Source organism: Platalea leucorodia (genome assembly GCF_965183815.1).
Source record: "Platalea leucorodia genome assembly, chromosome: 11".
In the NCBI taxonomy this organism is placed as follows: Eukaryota; Metazoa; Chordata; class Aves; order Pelecaniformes; family Threskiornithidae; genus Platalea; species Platalea leucorodia.
In genome coordinates, this window is record NC_138833.1 from 4,255,417 (window position 1) to 4,279,167 (window position 23,751).

General features: G+C 42.2%; 1 protein-coding gene across 6 annotated transcripts in view; it reads left to right on the plus strand.

The window, feature by feature from the left end:
• The window catches only part of TENM2 (teneurin transmembrane protein 2), a gene marked incomplete at its 5' end in the record, with an annotated part of 535,531 nt that overhangs the window by 386,689 nt on the left and 125,091 nt on the right, over nt 1-23,751 (plus strand). For all 6 annotated transcript variants that reach the window (XM_082323887.1, XM_082323888.1, XM_082323889.1 and 3 more), the window contains one exon: nt 17,702-17,824. In XM_082323887.1, the coding sequence (XP_082180013.1) occupies nt 17,702-17,824 (123 nt within the window). The remainder of the gene's footprint in view (nt 1-17,701; nt 17,825-23,751) is intronic.

Genomic DNA, 23,751 nt, shown 5'->3' on the forward strand with positions numbered 1-23,751 from the left:
TAATGACTTAGACTATCTAGAACGCCAGAATCACTTTACGGGACAAAACCTGTGTAGCTCCCGCTGAGGACCCTGTAGTTGGCAAAGTCAGAACGTGACTCTTTCTGCCTCTTAGGGGATGAATGTAGGCTCTGTTTACAAAGAAAATCAGTATGAGGCAGCAGTTCGGGGTGAGGCTGAATGGTCTTGGGAGTCTTGTTCTCGCCTATGGCTCAAAGAACCAGCTTGTAAACTCCCTGGGGGTACCTCGCTCGCCAGCCTCCTGGCACCAGTAGCCCTTTATTGGCCCCAGCTTTGGGAATAATCTTCGCTCCATTGCTTTCTGCATATGGAGGCTGGTTTACGTCACGAGGATGACCTTGCTGGGTTGTGCACGCTGCATCTTCCGAGCACTGAAATAGTTCCTACAAGGGCAGAGATGGCTGTAGGATGTGTGCTTGGTGGATGTAATGCCCTGGCTCACATCGCTATGTTATACTGGTTATGGAAAGAATATATAATGTATTTCTGTCTGTCAGGCCCCTTTGCTCCCTCCTCTCTTCTCCCTCCCCAAAGGGAGGCTGCAGGCTCAGTTTTTTTCCTTGATTCAGGTTTTTAAACTTTATTGGATATTTCTGGGTGCGAGAGGAGGGAAAAGAACAAGACAATGATTACATACCTTTAAGTGCCTGAAGATGAAAATCCTCAGTCTTCATTTCTCACCTTTAAGCCACTATTCATTTTCTTCTTGAGTAAATACTTTCCCAGAAGCATTAGTGACAAAAGCAGATGTCTGCATGGCTGTCCCCCTCGTAAGCAAGTCTTGGGTTTTATCCCAGTGGTGCTCACCCAGATTTGCGCCATGGGCCGAGTGTGGCATAAAGCACTTTGGAGAGTGAATGTTCATTGCAGATTTGAAGTACAATCACAAGTTGATTGGGATATATGTTGTTCTTTCTAGCAAGTTATTTATAGTTTATTCTTTAGGGATCTTTTAAAAGGGATAAGTCATTGGCTTATGATTGCTGTTCAAAGTAAGCTGCCTGACTGTATCTGACAGTACCCTTCCCCAGATTCCCCTTTTCTGCCTCTAGCTCCCTCACCAAGCCGTATCTTCCTGTGAGTATACTCAGGTAGGACGACAGAAGAGGGAGAAGAAGATGACAAAAATAATTTCTCTCTTTAAGAATACCGATCCCCAGATAGGGTAGTTACTCATACAGATACTACGGGCGCTGTTACAACCCACAGACAAGAGAAGCAGGTGCTAGTTACCTGCTAGATCGTTGCTCCGGACAGGGTTGTGCATACAGACACAGTCGGGGCAATGGAACCACAGAACCCGATCTGCGGCTCCCTGTTCAGCGTGGAGTGAGGGAGTGCAGGGCGCCAGGCTGGGACCACAGCCGCCCCGACACGGTTCTTGCACGGGGCTCTGGCCGAGATGCTCCGCTTCCTCTGGCTGAGGCTCTGCCTCCTGGGTTGATAGCCAGCCGGGTCTATGTCCCCGTGGTTTTTAAGCTTGTACCTGTCAGTCAGGCATATTCTAAATGGACCATGGGCGTGGACAACCGCTAGATAGGGAATTTAATCTTTTGCCTCTGCTTGCTGGAAGGAGAATTGGATGGCATTATGAGTGGGGAAACATTAGTGGTTTCCTGGCTGGCAGATCTGGGTTGTGTTGGCAGTGCAGAATCTGTAGGAGACTCAGCTCAGTGTAACTACATATGGCCCTGGGCATCGAAGTATCTTTATCTTTTTTTTTTTTTTTTAATTATTATTCTGCCCTTTCTGGATATTTACAATTCCGCTGTTTTGTAAAAGCAGGGTTCTAAACAAGGGACTTTTGTCAAAATGTGGTATCTGTTTACTGTAGTCTTGCTGTTAGTCTCTGTGTCCCTGCAGGACTTAAACGGTGCTGTGTATACGTACATTTCAGCATCACCTGGGATGTTTAAGGGTATTGAATATGATTAAGCAATGGGCATTATTAAAAATATTACTTGAAGGGAAGGGTGTTACAGTCATGCCTTTGGCTTTCCTCCTTTAGGGCAACCCATCTTTCAATGACCTCACTGGAGTTTCATAAACTTGAAAGAGGCCTCAACCTGCCAGATGCTGGTTTCTGGATTTCTTAATACACCCTCTTGTTAAGAGTTCATGTTCATCATAGTCTGCTCTTTATTTCCACTCGTACAGATGCTGTAAAAGAGATGAAACTCAGTGATCAAATAAACGCTTCCTTTTTAACCTGGAAACATATACATGATTTAAAAAATAATTTAAAATGGAACTTCCCATTATTACCAGTGCTATTGTGAGAACTGGGCTGAAAGCCATACAGTGCTTTCCTTGCCAAAATGAGGCATAACCAAGTTTTTTTAGCAAGCTTTTCATCAGTGTCAGTCCTTACATTGAAAGCTCCTATCCTGTCCCCTGTTTTTAAATGCTTCAAATTTAGGAAGCCTGCTGCAGATGGTATCAGTAGTTTTACTGATCTGAGGCCTTGGGCAAATTCATTTGAATTGCTTTGAAACTGCATATTCAAAATTCAATAAAATAAGAGGGTCTGATGGTGCAGCTGCAGCATATCCCCTCCAGCTGGGTAAGCTGAGATGTTTCAAGGCCCTGGATTAGCAAAGCCTGAGTGTGATATACAGATTATACAGAGAGCTGCCAGGGAAGAGGTTTGGCAGGCTGGGTGCAGCAGTACCCCCTGCCAGCAGACTTGGGAGTAACAGTGGCTTTCATGCTACATGGCATCTTTTGCTGGCTTTCCTAGACAGAAATTTGTTGGTGCAATAGTGGCGGCAGGCCAGTGGGAGGGGATTGCCTCAAGGGTAAAGGGATGGAATGTAGGAAAAACAATAAAATCAAAACGCTCCAGTTGTTTTGAAAGTGATTGGCTATCCTGAATGCCTTGGTATGGATCCAAAATGATCTGCTCCATGGGCGGGTTTCGTTAAATTGCATTCAGAAATCATATTTGCCCTTGGGCGAATACCCTTGCTTTTATGCAGACGAGGCAAGTCACGTGCACCAAAATGGGATTCACATGGTGCTTTAGTCAAAAAGCTAATGTCAGTCATCATACCTTTTATGCATATCCAGTCCCTTGGTTCTTTGTGCCCATTTAAATATGCAGAAGTGCTTTTTATTATTACCTTGTCTGTAAAGCACTGAGATATAGATATATATAGAGATATATATATAGGCCATGTAATTTATTGCAGTGTAGACCCTTCTCTGCATATGTATTCGGCACTTACAAATATAAATTGAAATCATGAGGCATAAAATATTTTGGTTGTTGGTTCTGATTTTCTGAGATTTTTGCTGTTCAGCTGTGGAAGTAATTCCTTTATGTGCTGTGCGTCCATGCTTTCCAAATAACTACTTCAGCAGCAGTACATGGCTTATCTCTGCAGCATTGAAGTGCCGGTATCCTTGTGAGCTTCGCAGTTCTGGCACGACCAGCACAGCGCCTAAAGGTGAGACAATCAGAGCATACATGCAGGGACGTTATTTGAGCACCATATCGTTGGACTGCACAGTACGTCCCTAGTTACTGAAAGGGCTACCGTGAAATTTAATTTCGAATTTTACAGACACATTTTGAATTGGAAATCTCTGTAATAACTTTCCCTTTGCTCAGCCTTTTAACTGTGAAATTCAGTTGGGGAGTTTTGAAGCAGCAGGTAGTGTCGCAGCACTCTAGAGGGATTTTGCCAGAATTCAGCTAAAGTGCTTGCAAGTGTCATTTCCATATTTAACTAATTTCAGTTTTTAATTAGCTCCGTGTGAAAAATGAGAGTTCACGCTGAGCTAAGCTGTCAGCATAGAGTCTTGTTTCCTTTCTAGCCTCTCAGGACAATTATTGCAGCATCCTCTGTTTTTTTCAATGAGAGTGCTTAGCCGCTGCAGGCTCAGGCCCTCCCATTGTTCCCCGACAGGAGTCAGTCAGCCTGGTGTGTCTGGCTTGCTAAAACGGAGAAGATAAGTTCTGAAAATATTTCAAATACAAAATTGGTTTAGCAAAGGTTCAAAGACCGTCACAGGTCTGGCTCAGAAATATACAGCAGTATATAACGCGTTCCTTCCTCAGACCTCGCGGGTACGGTGCAGCCAGTTGCACTGTTCAGCACAATATCTGATCACTTCAGCTTCGTTACTTATTGCGTTGGGTAATATTGCGGTTTAGAAAGCACCGTGTGAAAGCAGTTGTTTTCATGGTGCTTTCTGCAACCTGCGTGCTAACAACGCAATGCTCCAGAGACTGTTTGGTCCCAAATTCCTCTGGTCCTCTATAAAAGAGAGAACTGCTTTTGCATAGAATACTATAATGTAATATAGGGATGGAAATTCGTTAATCCTGCATCTGAACTGAAAATTTACCTCTGAGGACTTGAACGCAAATGTTAAAATACTTCTGAAGAACGAAGTGAGAGCTGCAGTTTATGTAAACTCTGCAAAAACATGGATGTGAACAGATTTCTGAAATAATTTTATGAACTGATAGCAATCCTGAGTTACATTTACATGACAGGCATAAAATACCATTGTTATTTTTGAAAGAATGCAGTCATTAAATTGTCAAAATCACATTTAAATGGAAAAATTGGTGAAATAACTCTGTAGGTGTTATCACAGGGTCTTTTTTTTTAAACCTGTCCTAGTAGGTGAGATTTGTAAAGACTTAGGAATAGGTTTGGTAGTGTCTTCATTTTAATTTCTGTTCATATCCTAGCAAAATAAAGGTTCCGTGTATTTTATTTCTCGCTAATTAGTATGGACAGCCACTTCCAGTAGACAGAAGCAGATTTTCTCTATTAGACCATAAAATCAAATGCATCTTTTTCAAATTGAAATGGATGGAAAAAATCTCAGCTGTAGCACTTTGTGGGTACTTAAATGTTAGTAATGATGTTGTGAAAGAAGAAGGTAAATACATTGCAGAAACTTGTCAGATACAGTGACACTGAGGAGTTTCTAGTCATTTTTCTTTTTAAGTTATCGTGGAGCAGTTTTGATACCTGCTTCCAAGATGAAGCAAATTCTTGAAAGGAAAAAAAAAGGAAAATAAATTTGATAGTGAAGAGTGAGGCTGAAATGCTAGATGGATTTTCAATACAGTTTAGGGTTTGGTTTGTTTTTTTTTTTTTTAATATAGCATTGGCTGTTCCATCCATCAAAGAAAAAAGATATATAATCCTGCTTTGGTTGCTGGCCAAATGGGTGTTACAGACATGAAGAAGTAGAACTTGAGCATTAGCTATGAAGTACTAATGTGTAGTTCTAGCTACCATATATTGCTTTTTGCCCCTTGTAGTGTAAGTTGTCTTCTCTTTGAAGGCTAATTCCCCGTTATTTTATTGGTATTGTTAAATATGTTAAAATTTATTGTATTGATCATTTAACATAATTCATTTATGCTTTACAAAGCGTGTGTAATTGAAGCCAAAGGTTTTTGAGGGTATGTAATCTAGCTCATATTTTATTCTATGATTCGTTAATTAATTGTATACAGTGATGCATATATGCTAGTGCATTATCACTCATGGCCAGTTCACCCTGCAATTTAAACTGTTGACTTTGGAGGATAACGGTTTTTTATGGCTTGCATTGCTGTTGCCTGTAGAAAACACCATTTTTTCAGGCATTGTTATGACATTAGCAGTCTCAAATACTTAAAATAAATAGATGGGTTCTGAAAATAGATGGGTTCTGAAGTGAAGCTCTCCCCACTGAAGTCAGTGACAATTTTGACCTTGATTACAAAGGGCCTTGATTTTAAACAGCTCTAAACTGACTGGTGATGAGCATTCTGCATTGCTGGCCTCAGAGAGTGGAACTGGCTTCTGCACCATTTTGTATGCAAGACAGAAAGCTTCATTAAAATGATCAGGTATCGGATGCTCCGTGCAGTACGGTGGCTTCATTTTTCTGTTGTGGACAGCAGCTCCATCTCTAACAGTGATTTCTACTCTCTCTGCTGTGAATTTTGTTATATCAAGAAGAAGATCAAATTGAGCTAGTCTTAAAAACCCATATTATAAAAGGCAATTTAAGACATAATAGATAAAGTAATGCAAATATTAAAATTTAATTAAGTGTATATGATGATGATGTTCCTTAGCTGAATCGGGATGTAGGTATCCAAATCAAATACAATTTTCTTCCATTAGGCATGGTGCACAGTGCTTGAAATGGACTTATGTAGACTGGTGTGCTATCATGATGTTTCTCGGGATGTAAAATGCATATGCAAGCTTTTCTTCAGTCCTATATTGGCTGATGAAATTGTATAACAGGATGTTTTGGTGATGCAACTGGTAATCATATATGAACACACATACAGAAATTCCGTATAAAATCTATACTGCTGCAGTCTGAAAGCTTGCAACTCTGCCACTTCAAAATAAAGCAGGGATCCAAAACGAAAATCCTGGCGCCATATAAACCCCTCATTGATTTCTCTGTTTCCTCATGTACTTCCATAGTGGTGTGATCCCACTGAAATCGCTTCCTCACCGGCAGCTTGCGCTCCCTTACCCGCTCTAGAATTCTAGATGGGAAGATGAGAAGGCACGGATGCAGGAGGGCAAACTTGCAGTCTCTCCTTTGTTAGAAAAACTATTTTTCCTGTGAAGGCAAGATAAGCAAACTTCAGACTTGGAAACCTGCCAAGAATAAGACAGGTATAAGATTAAAAATAGAATATATGCCAGTTATAGTAAACCCATTATGGAAAATGCTTAAGAGAAATCACGTAAGGACAATGGAAAAAAAAATTCTCAAAAACATAACTAAAGTCCAATTTATAATTGTTTATTTTTTAAAAAGTTACCATTAAAAAAAACCCACAAAGGAATATGAGTTACAAGGCTGTACCTGACTGGTTGCATAAGATATTTATCAAATAAAATCTGTATGTTTGATTTTCATATACATTTCTATTCTGGATCAGTGGGACGTCTAATTCACAATACATTAATAATGTCAGCTTTGCAAGGCGTATAGAAGATCTAAATCTGCCTGGATGCTAAATATGATCTGTACCTTTATCTCAATATCAAGATACAATTTAGGCTATGTTTATATATACCTTTTGAAGCATATCATGAAAGAAATATAAACAGTTTACAGTGTTGAAAATGAATGAGAAGCTTTGGGAGAAGAAATCATATTTACTTTTCATCTTCAGATTTATTTCCTCTGTAATGAACGTTTAACTCCAATAATTACTTTGTGTAGAGAGTAAAGCCTTATATTTTATCATTCGTGCAAGGTTTTACAGTCAGGTGATTAAATTAAACTATTTGTATGATTTCTATTAACAGAAGAATATACTCTGTGATTAGAAATTATACTTTTTTGCACTAGGGACAGAAATTTGGCCATTCATAATCATGCAGTTCCAATTCATTTAGTGTATGCAAATGAGTAATAAATGTAAAAACTATTTTCTTATCAATGTGGTTAACAACCAGAGGTTGAGTCAAGGTCTGAATGCTTTGGAACAGTTAGATTACGAAAATCTTGTTCAACATGTTTGTAGAGATTAGGGCAGTTGCAGTTTTGGAAGACGAACGTAGTCGAATAAATGTTTGACATGATATCCCTTAGGGTTACAATCAGTATTAAAAGTAAAGCAGTTATCCTGATTCTTGTAAGTTCAGGCATCAGTGATTTAAGAGAGTATATTTGTGTCTATATTCCTTGAAACACCAGTTTCAAGTCTCAGCTAGGTTCCTCCTCCTCTTGGAAACAGAATAAAGACAAGCTGGGTACTTTGTTCGTGATAATGGTGTCTTTTAGGTGTGAAATTAAAATTGGATTCAATTTGCTTTGTATTAACATTAAATGCTCACAATTGCTCAAAAAAAAAAAAAAAAAAAAGAGGTTTTCCATTGTGTTTTAGTCAAGAGCATCCCTTTCTGCTATTCTAAGCCTATTTCAAAAGTGGCACTGTTTTGGCAAGGCTGGTAAAGTGGGTATTGTATGAGGTGATTTGGGACCTTCCAGGCCGAAAGATGCTGGTTTAGGTAAATAAAAATATAAACACTTTTCTTATTAGTTACAGCCATCTAGTTCAGATGCAAGACCAAAAAGATTGCGGCCTTGACTCTTAAAATTGCCGTTAAGAAGTGATTTCATTTTATACAGTCTCAGGAACTGATTAATCTTGTGCCAGTTTTCTACGCTCTGTGCAATCTAAGGCCTGTCACGAGAATAAATGAATAGCGCACTGTATTCTGCTTCGCTTTTAAGGTCTTTGTCGTGAGATTCCAGATGCTGAAGGCAGCATGCAAAGCTGTTACCCTTCTTGTGAGAAAAAGGTTGCTTAAAGTGGCACAAAATCAAAACATTTCAGTAAAGAGGACTGAAACAAGAAAAGTCGAAGAGTCTAAACCCGGGATTCTTTCCCAGTCCCCGTCAGAATGGTGACTGGGGAGCTGACCACCACCCCAGGTACAAGCCTTGCTCTTGCAGGCCGAAGCTCTGCTTGCCTGTTGTTATCCTTGGAATTGGGAGCCAGGTCTTCACATCCTCCGATTTTCCCCACCCCCAAAGTGACTGCAAGTGTGTGCAAGCTTTTCAAGTATTTTTGGAGGTAGAAAGACTGAAGTTGGACATAGAGGAATGAACTTTCAAAGCATTGCATGGCAGATAAGCACACAAATCACATTACTACTAATGGGATTTGTGGGTATATCTTTCATGCTGTGCTTTGAAAATTCATTGCATTCAGTTTACTGATGTGGACAGGGAAAGAAATCAGTCAGCTTGGAGGCGGTGTGTGACCAATTAAAAAAAAATGTGCTTTTTTGGGGTCCCCCTATTTCTTCCATATGAACACAGTGACAATGAGCCATCTTATAGCCCTCCTTCCATCTCCTTTTTCATCTTTAATAACATTTATTCAAAAGAAAGCAATTAATAAATCCCAGCAGGAGTTTTGCTGCCAATTACAACAATACACTCATTCATAGATCCTTTACGGTATTTCTATAAAATGCTTCTTGGGCTGGATGCTTCATAAAGCAAAAGCCCCGTTCCAAACAGTTTATTGTCTGAAAGAGTTTACATGCTGAGGGTGAAATTATGCCTAAGGATTGCTTTCTTATGTTTAAGAGTGTGTGAAGTCAACTTTCCTTTCCGCTGTGTTTTCAGAAAGGCACAGTGTCTCCCGTGTCTCCCTGGTGAGCGGCAAGAGCGTGCCCGACGTTTCTGCCCTGGCGGGGAGGCAGCGTGCGCTCCCCTCGCGCGCAGCAAGCGCTGCCCGTGCCAAGCGTGCAAAGGCAAGGGTCTGCCTCTGTTTCCCTCTGCTCGTGTCGCAGAAAGGGAGGTGCTGAAATTCCAATTTTACCGTGACTGTGTTGATAGGATCGCTCTTGGATTAGAGAAGCACAGGGCTGTGTTCCCTCTGCGGCTCCGAGGAGGCTAGCAGAACCCCTAACCCGGTATTCATTACATCCGTCGTTGCATAAACTTTCCAGGTAATCAGTCACAGCTTTCCTCCTGTGGTCAGAAAATACACTCCATCTTTCTCTTTGGAAAGTTACAAGAAGTTGTTGTTGTTGTTATTTTAAGTAAAACTATAGAAGAGCTCAGGCACAGTTAACGAGTGGAAACTTGTAGATGGGTAACGTATAGAAGCTTGTATGTGGGTAAGGATATCAGCTTAATTCAATCGATGGAGAAGTGGGAAAAAACATGTTACAAAAATGTGCAGCAGTGCCATTGTAGCTAACGGGATTCTCCGTTTTTAACGCTGTAAACTAAAAAAAAGTGACTTGGAGAAGTGCAAGGTCTTGTTCAATGTTACGTGTAGGATAAAGAAGACAGAAAAATGGTTCTTTATTGTGCTCTCTAGCCGTAGTAGAGGCAAACCTATTGTTTTAATGAAAACAGTGTTTTCATTAAACAGAAATTAAACAGATCTGTTAATTCTTAAAGTTGTGTACTTTCGTCATGCTTTAAATGGAGTTCCCAAATGAACTTTTAATTTAAATTTGTTAAGGAAACATAGTGCATACGGGATAACCTACTGATGATTAAGATGATTTACTGAGAATGAATGACCTTGAAAGTAAGCCATCTATTCATTGCTGAGCTTCGATGGGCACAGTCAATAAGCTGTACTTTTTGCGTGCATTCTCCAACAGTAATATTAAATTTGTGATCTATTTTTGAAATACTGCTTTAACCTTTCCTGCAAACTATTGAACGCTCACAAGTAGAGGAGGCAATACGATCAGGAGAACATCCAAATGTTTTGCATGAGGTCTGTAGGATCTTAGTCATTAATATTCCAAAACAAGTTCATAAATTCACTAAGTACTGGTAGTCCACGGAATGGTTTTTTTTTTACCTGATCTTTAATCTCTGGCATCAAGTGTAAACGTTAAATTCTTATCTCCCGTGTCCCTGAGATCTCCAATGAGATATTTTGAAGATACATCGCTCATAATCATAACTGACTCAGCTTTGCTATTAATTATCTAGAGTATTTACTGTTGTGCTGGTGAATAACTACACGAGTTGAGAAACCTGCACAAACTTTGTGGCATGTCAGCAGCTGCCATTTTATATACAACATTCTCAGCCTGTTTCGATGTACTGAAGCGTATGCCCTAGGGTGCCTAAAAATCATACTGCTTCTAAGAAATGCTTTGTGGCATAAAAATTCAAGGGTTTGCCTGTGATGCGTTGATCTAAACATTCCTTAAATCGTCTGGGCTGGTGGATAGGTAGGGACATGCTGTGGTACAGCCTAGGGCATAAAAACACGTCAAACACTTCAAGAAACATTGGGACTGCACCAAGGAGTGTCGTATACGTGTAGGAGCAGCTGTGTTGGGTCAGATAAAAGTCAAATAATCCATTAACTTATCTCCAGCATCCGAAACTGGTTGTCTTGTAAGAACGGGCAAATCATATATGTGCTTTTCCCTACTGATCTTCCAAACTCTGGTTCTTCTAAGTCCTTTCCGAGATGAGGGGAGGTGGCATAACAATATTGCTGGCTTTGTTCGCTCTTCTCATAATGATTCAATGTTTGACTTGAAATTTTCAGGGAACTTCATCATCCAGCCCAAAATTTCCCTTCAGTTTGATAAGTCAGCTCAGAGCTCATTATTTTATACGTGGAGTTAAGATTACTCCTCTCCAGCGCATGTTATTTTTATCTTAACTGGGTTTAGAATTTCGTCTGCCATTTTACAGCCCAGTCGCTCGGTTGCGTTGTGTCCTGACGCCGTTCTCAGTCAGCCCTCTTCTTGAATAAGGCAGAATCAGCCCCAGACTCTGTCACCACCCTGCATGGTCTGTTTTCCATTTGGAATTCTACCGTATCATATATGCTAGCTTTGGATTTTTGTAAAATACTACTTTAAACTTTCCTGTAGATAATATCTCAAAAATGGCAGATGTCCACCCAGCAAGCCATATGGCTTTTGTTTTGCTTTTAGAAAAAGGCCTGGGAATGTGATGAATTTTTCTGAGATCTCTTGGATACCCTCAGGAGGACGCTGGCATCCTTGTCACAGTCACACTAGGTGTTCACGAAAGGATAGCAAGTTCTGGCAGTTAGTCCTGAATTTTAGGAGAGACGACATTGTTTCTCTAGCAAGGAAAGGTGACACTTGTTCACGTTGTTTATTTTAAGACTGCTTCTTTTAAGTAGCAAAGACTCATATTCTTTGGTAATGATTTTCTAAGCGCTTTAATATATGTTAAGTGGAGGAATCGCAGATTAGAACTTCCTTGAGGCACTGTCCCTCTCTGCCGGTAACAGAATAGGAAAGGGCGTTAGTATAATTGTGAGTCCAGGTCCTTGGATTCAGCAGCTTTCTTTGAGACAACTGCCTCAGCCATCACTTCCTCCAAGGAGCCATATAGTCCATTCTGGCTGCATACTGACAGTGCTTGTGTTCCTCCCGCTGCAAACGCGGCGGAAGGCTGGCCAACAAAACCACCGAGCAACGGATGGCGTCAGCCTCTGTAACAAACACCTACGACTTACTGCATTCTGACCTTGTCAGGCATATTTGTTGCCAAGTCCAGATTTTGTGGGAGAGGACTTTTACTGATGCCCACCATGATGAGATAGCTGGTACATGAATAACGCTTGCAGAATTGCCCATCTGACAAAGCCTAGCTGTCCGCTGCATTCCGTTTCCTTTAATCCTAAGACATGTTAGCAAAATACGGATCTCAACTGAGACTTGGTTCAGCAAATTCTGATGGTGTGTGTATTTGTGAACTGTCTTGTACCTTCTGCAGGTGTGAGAGGAGCTAGGGAAGGCTTCCTGCTTTTCTTGTTATAGCTGCCCAATAATCCGTGCTCGTCAGATAGAGACCTAAAAGCACTGGTTAGGATCCAGTGCCGCGTTTTCAGCCACCATGCAGGCTTTTCCCATGCAGTTCCTCCATCGCTCGTTTCTGACCTTCAGAGCCCTGCTGTTCCCGTCTCGGGCATCTCTTGAGGAGAGGCTGTCAGCTGTGATGAATTGTGCATTCATTTTGTAGTGGGGACAAGTAGTCACTAGGGAATAGGCCTAACACACTCGTTTCACTTGTGACTTGGGTTGAACTTGAACCTATTTCTCCAGAGGAATAGCAGTAGAACATTAAACTACTATGTTTCTATTCTTTTAAGTAACTGTTATTTTATGAATACTAGTTGAGATCAGTAAGATCAATTTCTGGTATTCCTGGAGTTCTGTTGCATGATCAAGAAGTAGTAACTAGTAAAGAACCACGAGTCTCATCTGATTAATACAAAGGAAGCATACAATGTTTAATTGTTTTTTTTAATTTTTTGCGATACATTTATTCTTTTCAAGTTATCCAGGTTACCCATATATACGCACCCAGAAGTGTAAAACACTAAACTTCTTTTGCTTCATACAAATATTGTGGTGCATTAAAACGATAGACAGACCATGTGAAATAAAAAACAGATGTGCAGATAGTTCTTTGAATATATATGCTATAAAATTACATGCCGCTAAGATTTATTAGGTACCTTGTGTTTCATCATGTCTGTGATTCATTAGGCCTGATTGGGAAATCACACTGATGTTGCTGAAGACTAAGTATACTGGAGTAACAAGACTTACATCGTTGCTCACCTCGTGAGTGGATGGAAAGGAAACTTCTAGTGTTTCCACTCCCCTGTAATACAAGAGCCCACATGTATCACGTGCTTTTAGTGTTCTTTTGCTAACGTTGTTCATGATATAACGGACCGATTTCTTTTTCACATGAAAAGAGGCTGGCCTGCTACAGTTAAACACAGTATGACTAGATACATCCTGACAAAGTGAGATCTTAGTTTGCTGGGTTCATTTTGGATGACAATAATTTAGGGTTTAGTAAGCATGACAACTTGGAAAATTAATATATGGAAACATTCTGAATTCCGTTCACTTTTATAATCTTCCCATCTTGTTGAGTCACTTAGGGAACACTGCATTTTCTAACAAGCAAGCGGTGCATATCTCCCAGAGCTCAACTGGGAAGATGCGGTAGGAATGGGGAAAATGGTGGATGTTAATCTGCTTCCTTTTAAGAAGGAAGACCATAGAGTAAAGGGCTAAGTGCAAAACCCGATTCTGCCCTGCCTATTGGCAGGCACTGAGTTGTACTACAGGGAGATCTCCAGCACGTGAAGACACCAGAGGTCTCTCATTTTAAAAATATGTGGTCAAGAGTGACAGGAGCGCACAAAGGGGAAACAGCTTCCTGAGCTTGGAAACCGTTGTCCCTTAGACGAAACTCTGAACGGAGTGAGCATTGGGCTTATGGCCAGAACGAGAGGGGACTGAACGAAAGAGGAACGTGGGGACACTACTGAGTCTTAGAGAACATTCGAGAAAGTTTTGCATGTAAGTTTTGTCATTTTTCTGTGGATTTGTATACCTTTGGGGATTTCTTAAAATAATCTGTGATTCACTCTAGCAACCTCTGTCTTATGTAAGTCTTAGATTGATCTGTGACAGCTCTACCACCTGGAGTGATGAACTAGATCTCGGCTTTTGTTCGTGATGGGCATGCAGGTTTAGCTTCCAGTTTGAGGCGCTTTCGCTCCGTGTGTGTGTGTGTGTTGCTGGGGTGGGAGTGAGAGGTTGATTATTATTTTTTACCTAAACCGCAAAGGTTTTACTTCAGAATTTATTGGGTTTATATTCTCATTTTTTAGAGAATATAAACACACACTTCACTATCCTGAGTTACTAGATGTTAGTGTTAAATGAACTAGATAAATTCTGACAAGCTCAATGTTTAAAAATCAGGTATTAGAGACAAGAACTTAGAAAATATGCTTAAATGTTGAGGTGGAAAAAAGGCAAACAAACCCAACTAATATCTACAAAACATACGTTAAGTGCTCTGTAAAATATAATTTGTGAATATACCATACATATAACAGATAAAATGGCACTTTTTTTCTGTTTAAAATCTTCAGGGATATGTTTGTCCTTGAAGGTTAGCCTATAAACCGAACTCCGGAAATGCGTTCAAGTAAGTGGGCTGTTTTGGAAAATCGGGGCTTATCTTGATGATCAGCTTTGGATCTAGCTGAGTATCCCAACTCAGCTGTCTGGTGAATATCCTTTGGAGAAAATGTGGCCAGTACTGTAGTATCTGATGAAATCGTGTCATTGGGGAAGAAGGCAAAGCCACAGCATCACAGCTTATTTAGTTGTAGTTTCAAAAAACAAAAACAAAACCCCATAATAGAAAAAATGGGAAACAGACACAAATTCACTAGCCCAAATTTCTCTTCTGATACACATGCACTCAACTTCTGAGTGGATCCCCGTATTTCTAATTAAACGGACTTCTACTTATTCCTTTGCCGGAGGCATTTTTGTTTGATTAACAGAACAAAAGGTTAATCATATAAATTTGCCATCTCATCGCGTTCTGAAGCTGGAGAGAATAGGTAGCTCCTTCTTCTCCCTGCTCGGCTGCCAGTCAGGTTTGCTGTATGCAGTGCAAACACGGAGCTTTCCCCTCAGGCCCCCGTGACATACTTTTCTCGAGGTATTCTTGGTAGAAGGTGAACGTTCTGGTGTCTCAGTTGTCTTAGTGGAAGTTTGTAGATCATGCAATGGATACGGGAGCTGTGCAGGAGATTGTCGTCTTTTCTCTGTCTCTATAAGGGACTATAGCAGACGTGCAAATGCCTGCCCGTTAGGAAGGAGCTCTAATTGCTCCTACCTAATGTGCGTCTATGATTAAAACACAGAGCAATGGAGTTATTAACGAAATCATGGCGTACTTGGAAGCAGATGGATCAAAGTTTTTCTTAATACCATGTTAATAAGATCTTTTATAATTCCTTGTCTGAATTTACCTGGTAATTATAAGTTACCAACTATAATTCTCTTGGACAGACTATTAGTTATGATTTCCGTATCTCTTTGTTGTAAGGAATGGTGCACGCTTGAAGCAGCAGACTTTCATCTCTGCAAATGACCTACATTTATGGTTACACTTGCAATAAAATAGAAAAAATTGCAACTTTGAATAGACACCCTGAGAGTATAAAACACAAAAGTCTAATTCTCCTCTATGACTTGTTTTCATTTCGGGGCTCTGAAATTCACTTAATCTTTATGCACTCTTTGGGGTGGGCCAGCTGAACTCTGTCTTTGGAGCCCCGGTGTGTGCGCAGCGCGTGGGAATTGCTGACAGCACAAACACGCCACAAGCTGCTCCGCTACCTGGCGTCCCCCGGCCCTCTCACGTCTACGGCACAGATGATGTCTCTCGCTCGATGGGGAGAGTCTGTATGAGCTGGCGCCTCGTTCGTTGTTTGAGCTTTATGAATAATTTTTCAGTTTCACTGCCGTACTGAAAAGAAAATCAGTTGCTCGAGATTAGACTGAAAAGGCTTTTAAAATGTTTGTGTTGGCAAAACAAAAAAAGTTGAAACTGAATAAAACATTTGATCCCATGTAAAATTTTTGTATGTTTTCCAGGAATTCTTAAACATTCCCTATAAATGAATCTTGAGTAGTTTCTCAGCAAAACATCCTTTTCAGGTTTATACTTGGTATTTTTTAAAATACCTGATGCTTTAATGTATTTTCAATTTTTTTTTTCCTAATAGGAAAAAATTTTGCAAATTCAGCATGAATGCAAAATCTGGCAACTGCCCTCTTCACACAAAATGTCTCCTGATTTTTGTTACTATTCTTAGACATCTGCTTGGTCCGTAGGTATGTCTAGGGGAAGGTGATGCTATGAAAGCTGTCTTGCTTCTCAGCTGCTTTTGTCAAAAATATGGAGGTTAAACTCTGCATAGATTGTGTGCTGAGGGATTTCCAGGAGTTCGGATAGATGGATTCCGGGGGTGGGGGGTGCTTTGTTTTGTTTTCTTGGGGTTTAGGAATAGGTATATGAATCGGTCATCTAAATGGATTCCCTGTATTATTCAGAGATTATCTGAGTGACGTCTGAAGCACTGTAAATTGCAGTTCCTGTGAGAAGTCTTTTGCCTTACCTATCCCTAATGTTTAATCTCTGAACTCTTAGCTGCGTGGCCAGTGATGGTCCATTTGTGACCACACCAGCTCTGCCACAATTGCTTGTAATTGGACGCAAAATACCTGCTGATCTTATGCGGATCTGACACTGCAGGCGTGCACAATTATAAGGGTGCTCATAATCCTATATATTTTCTGCTCCTAAACTGACAGTGAATCCCTTCAGACACCATTTAGTATATAATGCTATGAAGATGCTGTTCTCCGTGGTACGTAGGTTTACATACATCCTGTGTAAACGGGGCGAGTGCTGATGGTGGGCACAGAGAAAGCGAACAAAAACAGCTTTGTGGGCTTTTCTGTCCCTCGCCACTCCTCTACATTGGGAGGATGCCATAGGGATAATATGATGAGAGTATGGAGATGTATTCAGGTAGCTTCTGCTTACACGAGGGGAAGAGGCACATAAATCTGCTAGGAGGGTGGTTCAGACCTGTGGGCTTGCGCGGGACGCAGTCGGCCCCTGGCACAGGGCCTGCGGCTCCCGCCCTGGCGGAGGTGGTGCCGCGCCTCAGGCCGCCGGTGGGCCCGCCGCCGGCTGGGGACGGCCACCGCGCTCTGCTGCCGCCAGAAAGCTCTGCTAGCCCGCCCTCGTCGCTGGGTGGCCCAGGCGGGCGAGCGTCGTGCGCTGGGCTACAAAAAATTGTGAGGTCCAAGGGCTGGCCAAGACCTGGGTTTGTCAGGGAAGGCTTAATCTACAAAATGAAGACACAGGCGGTCAAATCTGTTGGTTTAACTAAATTGTAATAAACACAAAATAATTGCATTGCAATGTCATTAGTATACATAGGGCTAAAGCTAATTTTACAATCAACGTATAAATTACCACATCTCATTTGGACTGGGGGCTACCTGTGAGTCGGGAAGGGGCCCGAGCCCGAACACAGTGCCCGCCTCTCTGTGCCGATACACGGCATTGTAAGCGCGCTTCCCTTCGCGTTCCAGTAACCGAGACGATCTGATAGCTGAACAAAAATAAGAGATTTATGTGAGTCCTCAGGGCTTTCTTCTGGATTTTTTTGGTCGCCTTTTTTCAGCATATTAACATTCCCGTGAGGCGAGCTGCCTTACCGCGTTTTCCAAACGAGGGCTAAGCGAGCTCAGCTGCGGTCTCCCCCGTGCGCGGCGAACTCACCCCCGCCTTTCTCTCCCCGCAGCCATGCACCTCCTGGGGCTCAACTGGCAGCTGCAGCCGGCGGACGGACACACCTTCAACAACGGGCTGCGGCCCGGGCTGCCGGGCGCGGAGGACGCGGCGACGCTGCCATCTGGAGGCCGAGGTGAGGCTGCGGCGCCCGCGCTCGGCTGCCGGCGGGGTAACGGCTCTGCGCGCGCCCCGGGGCGCGGTTCCAGGCGGTCGGTAGCCGAACCGGTGTCCCCTGGGTTCCGCTGTGCCAGGCTGTTCATAGCCGTGCCGGTGTCCCCTGGGTTCCGCTGTGCCAGGCTGTTCATAGCCGAACCGGTGTCCCCTGGGTTCCGCTGTGCCAGGCTGTTCATAGCCGTGCCGGTGTCCCCTGGGTTCCGCTGTGCCAGGCTGTTCATAGCCGAACCGGTGTCCCCTGGGTTCCGCTGTGCCAGGCTGTTCATAGCCGTGCCGGTGTCCCCTGGGTTCCGCTGTGCCAGGCTGTTCATAGCCGAACCGGTGTCCCCTGGGTTCCGCTGTGCCAGGCTGTTCATAGCCGAGCCGGTGTCCCCTGGGTTCCGCTGTGCCAGGCTGTTCATAGCCGTGCCGGTGTCCCCTGGGTTCCGCTGTGCCAGGCTGTTCATAGCCGTGCCGGTGTCCCCTGGGTTCCGCTGTGCCAGGCTGTTCATAGCCGTGCCGGTGTCCCCTGGGTTCCGCTGTGCCAGGCTGTCGGTAGCCATGCCGGTGTTCACTGCGTGCCGTTGTTCCAGGCTGTTCATAGCCGTGCCGGTGTCCCCTGGGTTCCGCTGTGCCAGGCTGTTCATAGCCGAGCCGGTGTCCCCTGGGTTCCGCTGTTCCAGGCTGTCGGTAGCCATACCGGTGTTCGCTGCGTGCCGTTGTTCCAGGCTGTTGGTAGCCATGCCGGTGTTCACTGCGTGCCGTTGTTCCAGGCTGTTCATAGCCGTGCCGCTGTCATCTGCGTTCCGCTGTGCCAGGCTGTTCATAGCCGTGCCGGTGTCCCCTGCGTTCTGCTGTTCGAGGCTGTCGGTAGCCGTGCCGGTGTCCCCTGCGTTCCGCTGTGCCAGGTTGTCGGTAGCCGTGTCGGTGTTCTCTGCGTTCCGCTGCCGGGGGTGGCCCGCTGGCTCTCTGCCCAGGCGGGGCTGTTGTTGCTCTGGCCCTCACCTAGACCCTCGTCTGCAAAGGAAGACGTGCTCCCTCAGGCAAGAAATACACGTTTTACTGGCTATATGTCCTGTTTCCAGGTACACCTCTGAGATCTCAAAAAAAAAGCTTGACTTAGTAGGAGAAGTACCTTGTACTGCCTGGGAGAAGTCAAGAACTTTGGCTTTCAGCTGGGACCAAATCCTTGTTTTTTCTTCTTTCTCAGATGTAATTCTAATAGAGAACATCGAGGAGAGCAGAATTCGACCCATAGTAAATAATCTGTCCTGTGATATTAGTATGAGCAATGTAGGCAACAAATGGCTGCTGCTTCTCCTAAAGGAAAACTGTGCTCCAGTGGAGGATGACAGAGGCAGGGCACTGAGAAGAATGAGGGAAAATCTAGAAGCAGAAATACTTCCTTAAACTGAGAAAATGTATGTCAAAAATACAGAGAAATTACTTGTCATGAAAAGGATTTTAATCATTTAAATTGAATGTGTTTTACTGGTGAGGTTCAGGTGTTTTCTCTGCTACGTCGCAGTAAGGCTTTCCCTGGTTATTACAAAAACTATGATAAGAAGAGGGAACAGAATGTTTCGATTAGTCAGAGCACCTCGCAGGCCTCAGGGTACTGTGGAGGTGGGGTGGCTGAAGCAGAAGAGAGGTAAGAGCAGTTGCTGTAGGTCAACAGAGGAGTTCTGTTCAGAGCTGAGCATCGGCTTGCTCTCAGGACCTGTGGCTCCTGTTAAACTTGCTGTTTGCCGAAGGAAGCGTTAGAAACAAATGCTAGCACAGGATACTTGCATTGGATGTATTGGAAAAAACTCAGTTAAAATAGAGCTGGGAAGGGAAGCCGAGTTGTTCTTTGGTGTGTCCGATCATTTCATGGGTTTGCTTCTGTTTTCGACACACAGTGCTGCTGCACCTCAGCTTCTTCACGTTTTCCATGGAGGGACTAATTTTGCCTTCCTCCTTTTCATGAAATCCTACATCCTAGCGGTGGCAAAAAACTGTATATTTTCAGACAGTGGTTTATTGGCTTGGCTTTCTTCTCTGACTGTAGGTCAAGCTGGACCAGCAGCACACCCCTAAGTACAAGGCAGAATGTTTATATTTCTGCTGAACTTCTTCCAGATTGTGCACAGGTGAGGGACCCTATGGTTTTAGGCAGGAACCTGAAGAGCTCCAGTCTGCAATTATGGTCACTTAGCAGACAACTGCGGTGTTTAACACGTTTCCAAATTCCCTCCCCTGCAGCTTTTTGTTGCCATCTCTGTGCAAATATAGGGCAGCAGGATTGTTGAATTGGAATGTGCTCATCTGCCTGGGGCACTCCAGTGCAAATTCTGGCAGTTTATCCCAGCCCCACTCTAATGAGCTTTGCCCAGTTGAAGAGGCTGAGATGCCGGCTGGTTGGGGAGTGGTAACCTCCTGTAGAGGAGACAAGGAGACAGAGCTGCTAGTTATGTCTTAAATTGCTGCAGTTAGCTTTCCTCAGAGCATGCTGGAAAAGTTTACTTGTTCTTCTGACATTTTGTAGAAGGTTGCTGACATGTTGTTAATCTGGGTGAAGGGGGGAGAACAATATTTAGGCAAGTAATCTTCCACAGTGGAATAGTATGAATGACAGGTTTGGATGAACACAAGGAATATCTAAAAGACACATTCTCATAGCAGGGAAGGGTGAAAAGTTTTTCTACCTCACCTTTCCTTTTATTATGTCCAAGTTAATATTGCTATCCCAGCAGTTTTTAGGAAAGCCTCTGACAGCTTTTAACACAACAACCATTTCAGGGCTCAGGGCTCTGGCTGTGGAGAGTGACCTTTCTATAATTGACACAACTCAGGATGAAGCCATTCTTTTCAAAACATGGGTCTCCCAAAGAAACCTTTAACCCCTAGGCTGAGAACGGCCACTTAAACACAAGCTGTGCCTACTCAGCAAGCAAGGCATTTTAAAGTAGAGCAATTCGGAAGGGGGAAAAAAAAAGCAGATATTTCAATTTGATCTGCTTGCTCCTTATTAAAAGACTAAATTCTGGTATGAAATAATAAAACTGCAATTTAAGAGGAATGTAAATTACTTTATTACTGCATTTTCCTATCTGAATGAAAACAAAATTCACTATTAAGATAACACAGTTGCAGGTTTTTTGTAATTACACGCTACATCTCGCTGATACTCGGGATGCCTGAAAGGAGTAGGCAAGTGCAATGGGTAGGAAAATCCTCAGTGCTGCTGTAAAAGTGCAAGTGAGGTCCACCACGCTCTGACTGGAAACAAAGCACAAGGGAGCTGCTTGCTTTTTTTTTTTTTTTTTTTTTGTTTTTGCCTTTAGGTTCTGGAAGTTGTACTTAACTAGGGATTTAGATTAAGAGACAAAAGTAAAGAACAATTCCCTTTTTAATACAAATGATAAGGTGGTATCCCTTCATAGTACATAAAAAAGAAAAAGTTGGCACTGCCATGGAATTGTGGAATTGCTACAGGGATAAGATAGATAGTAATGACATGGAAAAAAGCTTTCTGAGAGTGAAGCCCATTTGTCTTTGTCTGTCTTTGGTGTGCTCGCAAATTTAGCAGATTTTCTACTAATTCAAAATTGACTTAGTATTTTTTATTGTGATTATTTGCTATAGTAAGTTTCTATAAAGCTGAAAAACACAGTAAGAGATTGTAGTCTGTGATCCTAGAAACCTACATTTTAAAAGACACCAAACATAATTATGGGCAAGGATTGTGAACCTGAAAGATCACTTCAGTTACCATAAATATACTGGCTAATTGGAAAAGGCAGATTTGAATGTGTGTTCTGATGCTCACGTAATCCAGGGTCTCTTTGGACCAACCAGCTTGATCCAGGTTCATGCTCAGTTTATGAGATATTTCACTAAGTCTACCACGGTGTGTGGATTTTGAAAAGACAATTACAGTTAATTAAATGGTAAAGTATTGAAGTGTCATGAAAAATACTTGCTTCCAGTTATCAAAATCAGCATTGTAAATATAATGGCAATCATGAAATGAAGAAAGTTAAATTTGCTGTTAAGCTTGACACCATTTTACTTGCTTGAGAAGAGAGAGGGGGAAAACGTATTTCTACTAATCTAGCAGAAATATGCCTTGAATAGCTATGGAAAGCTAAACTCAGTAGTCATTGTGAAGCCGTATAGGTTGTCTTCAGCCCTCTCCAAATGGTGTTGAGACCTCTGCCAGATGCTGCAGCTCCAAGTCACATTTTGGTTTGCACACAGAAACGACTATTTTCTAGTAGTTAAGATATTTTATTAGCAATGCAGCAGACAGGCGACGTTAAAGGAATAGCAAAATTATTAAAAGGGAAGATTTGCCGTCCTTGCGTATTGATGAGTTGGGCTTCAGATGCACAAGGCCCTGACTGGACTGCCTGAGGCACGGGTGCTGCCCGCAGCTGTGCTCCTGCTGGAACCTAATCCTGCTCATCAGGCAGCGTAAGGGCTCGGGAACAGCCGAAGGGAGCTCTTTGTCGTATTGCCAAAGATAAAAAGGTGAAACGCTCATATCTCATTAACATTGTAAACAACATGAATCTTTTGGTTTCTACTATTTCCTTTCAGACGCTTTGAAACAGATGATCAAAATGTAATAACAATCAATGTATTTTAAATGTCACTTCCATTACCTTCATTCAATTTAATCAAGACATGCCATCATTTTCCAGGTGGATTAATCTTATTAAGTAGTTATGTGGCTAATGTAATGTAGATCTTAATTAACACGTTAGCAAGCAGAAGTATTAATATGGACGCTATGAAGGCTTGCAGATGTGGTCTTCTGAAAATACACCAGGCTCTAGGGCTGTCTCAGCAGAAGCAAAGTATTTGACTAAGTTCAACAGAACAGAAGAGTTGTTTTATTTTCGTGACTGTGTTGATGGTGATAGTATGAGTTGCTGTGTTTAAGGTTAGGTGATGAAGTGTATCATATACCATCAGAGGTGATTGTTATGTTGATGTAGAAATTCCTGCTAGTGTATATTTGTTCTTTGTGAAATGCAGTGAACTAACAGATCTTAATTTCATTTCTGTTATAACTTGCTTTTGATTCTGAAAACAATGAATCTTATGAAGCTATGCCCACATGAATGTGAGGATGTGCCTAAATTTTTAGGTGTATCAGGGTATTAAGGCATGTTTCCTAATTCTACCTGCAGGGCCAGATTGTTTGGCTGCAGCTAAGCCAGAGCAGCGCTCTTAAGCAAACACTCTCTGCAGAATTTCTTTCCTTTTGCCAGAGTAGAAATATGGGATTCTGACCAGCAAACCTGAGGTTTTGATTCTGTTTCAGAAGCTGTTTTACTGGACTTGTGAAAGCTCATACAAATTCAGCAGCTTCCTTCCTCCTCACTTCACAAAATAGAGCTCATTAGTACCCCGGCATCTTCAGCATAACTGAAGTTCAAGATGTGTCATAGCAGCTTCTCCAGACAAACTCTCATTTCCTGGCTTTTTACTTTATTATAGCTGTGGGAATTTGTTTTGCATCAGCAGTCAATCTATTGTACACATTTCAAAAAGAATCTGTTTTCACTTGGGTCCTAGGGCACTGAGGTATTAGTAGCAGATATTTTGAAGCAGAAGTTCATATAGGAAGTGATCAGTGTGGTAATAGTGCATAGCACTGATATTTTTTCCACTGAAGAAATTTGTGTAGAAAAGGCATTTCCTACTTTTTTTGTTCGCTTTTCTGAAATAATAAGAAATGTCTGGTCATATAAGTAGCAATTTACCTGAGGAAAAAATCAAGCTATCATTGAAAACCATAGTAATTCCCACACATTCTTTCTTGACAAAAAGTCAGTGGAGCGTATTTTTATATGGAATGGTTTCCTTTACACAGCTGTACCGTAAATTTCTCTGGAATTCTGAGTCATCTGTGAA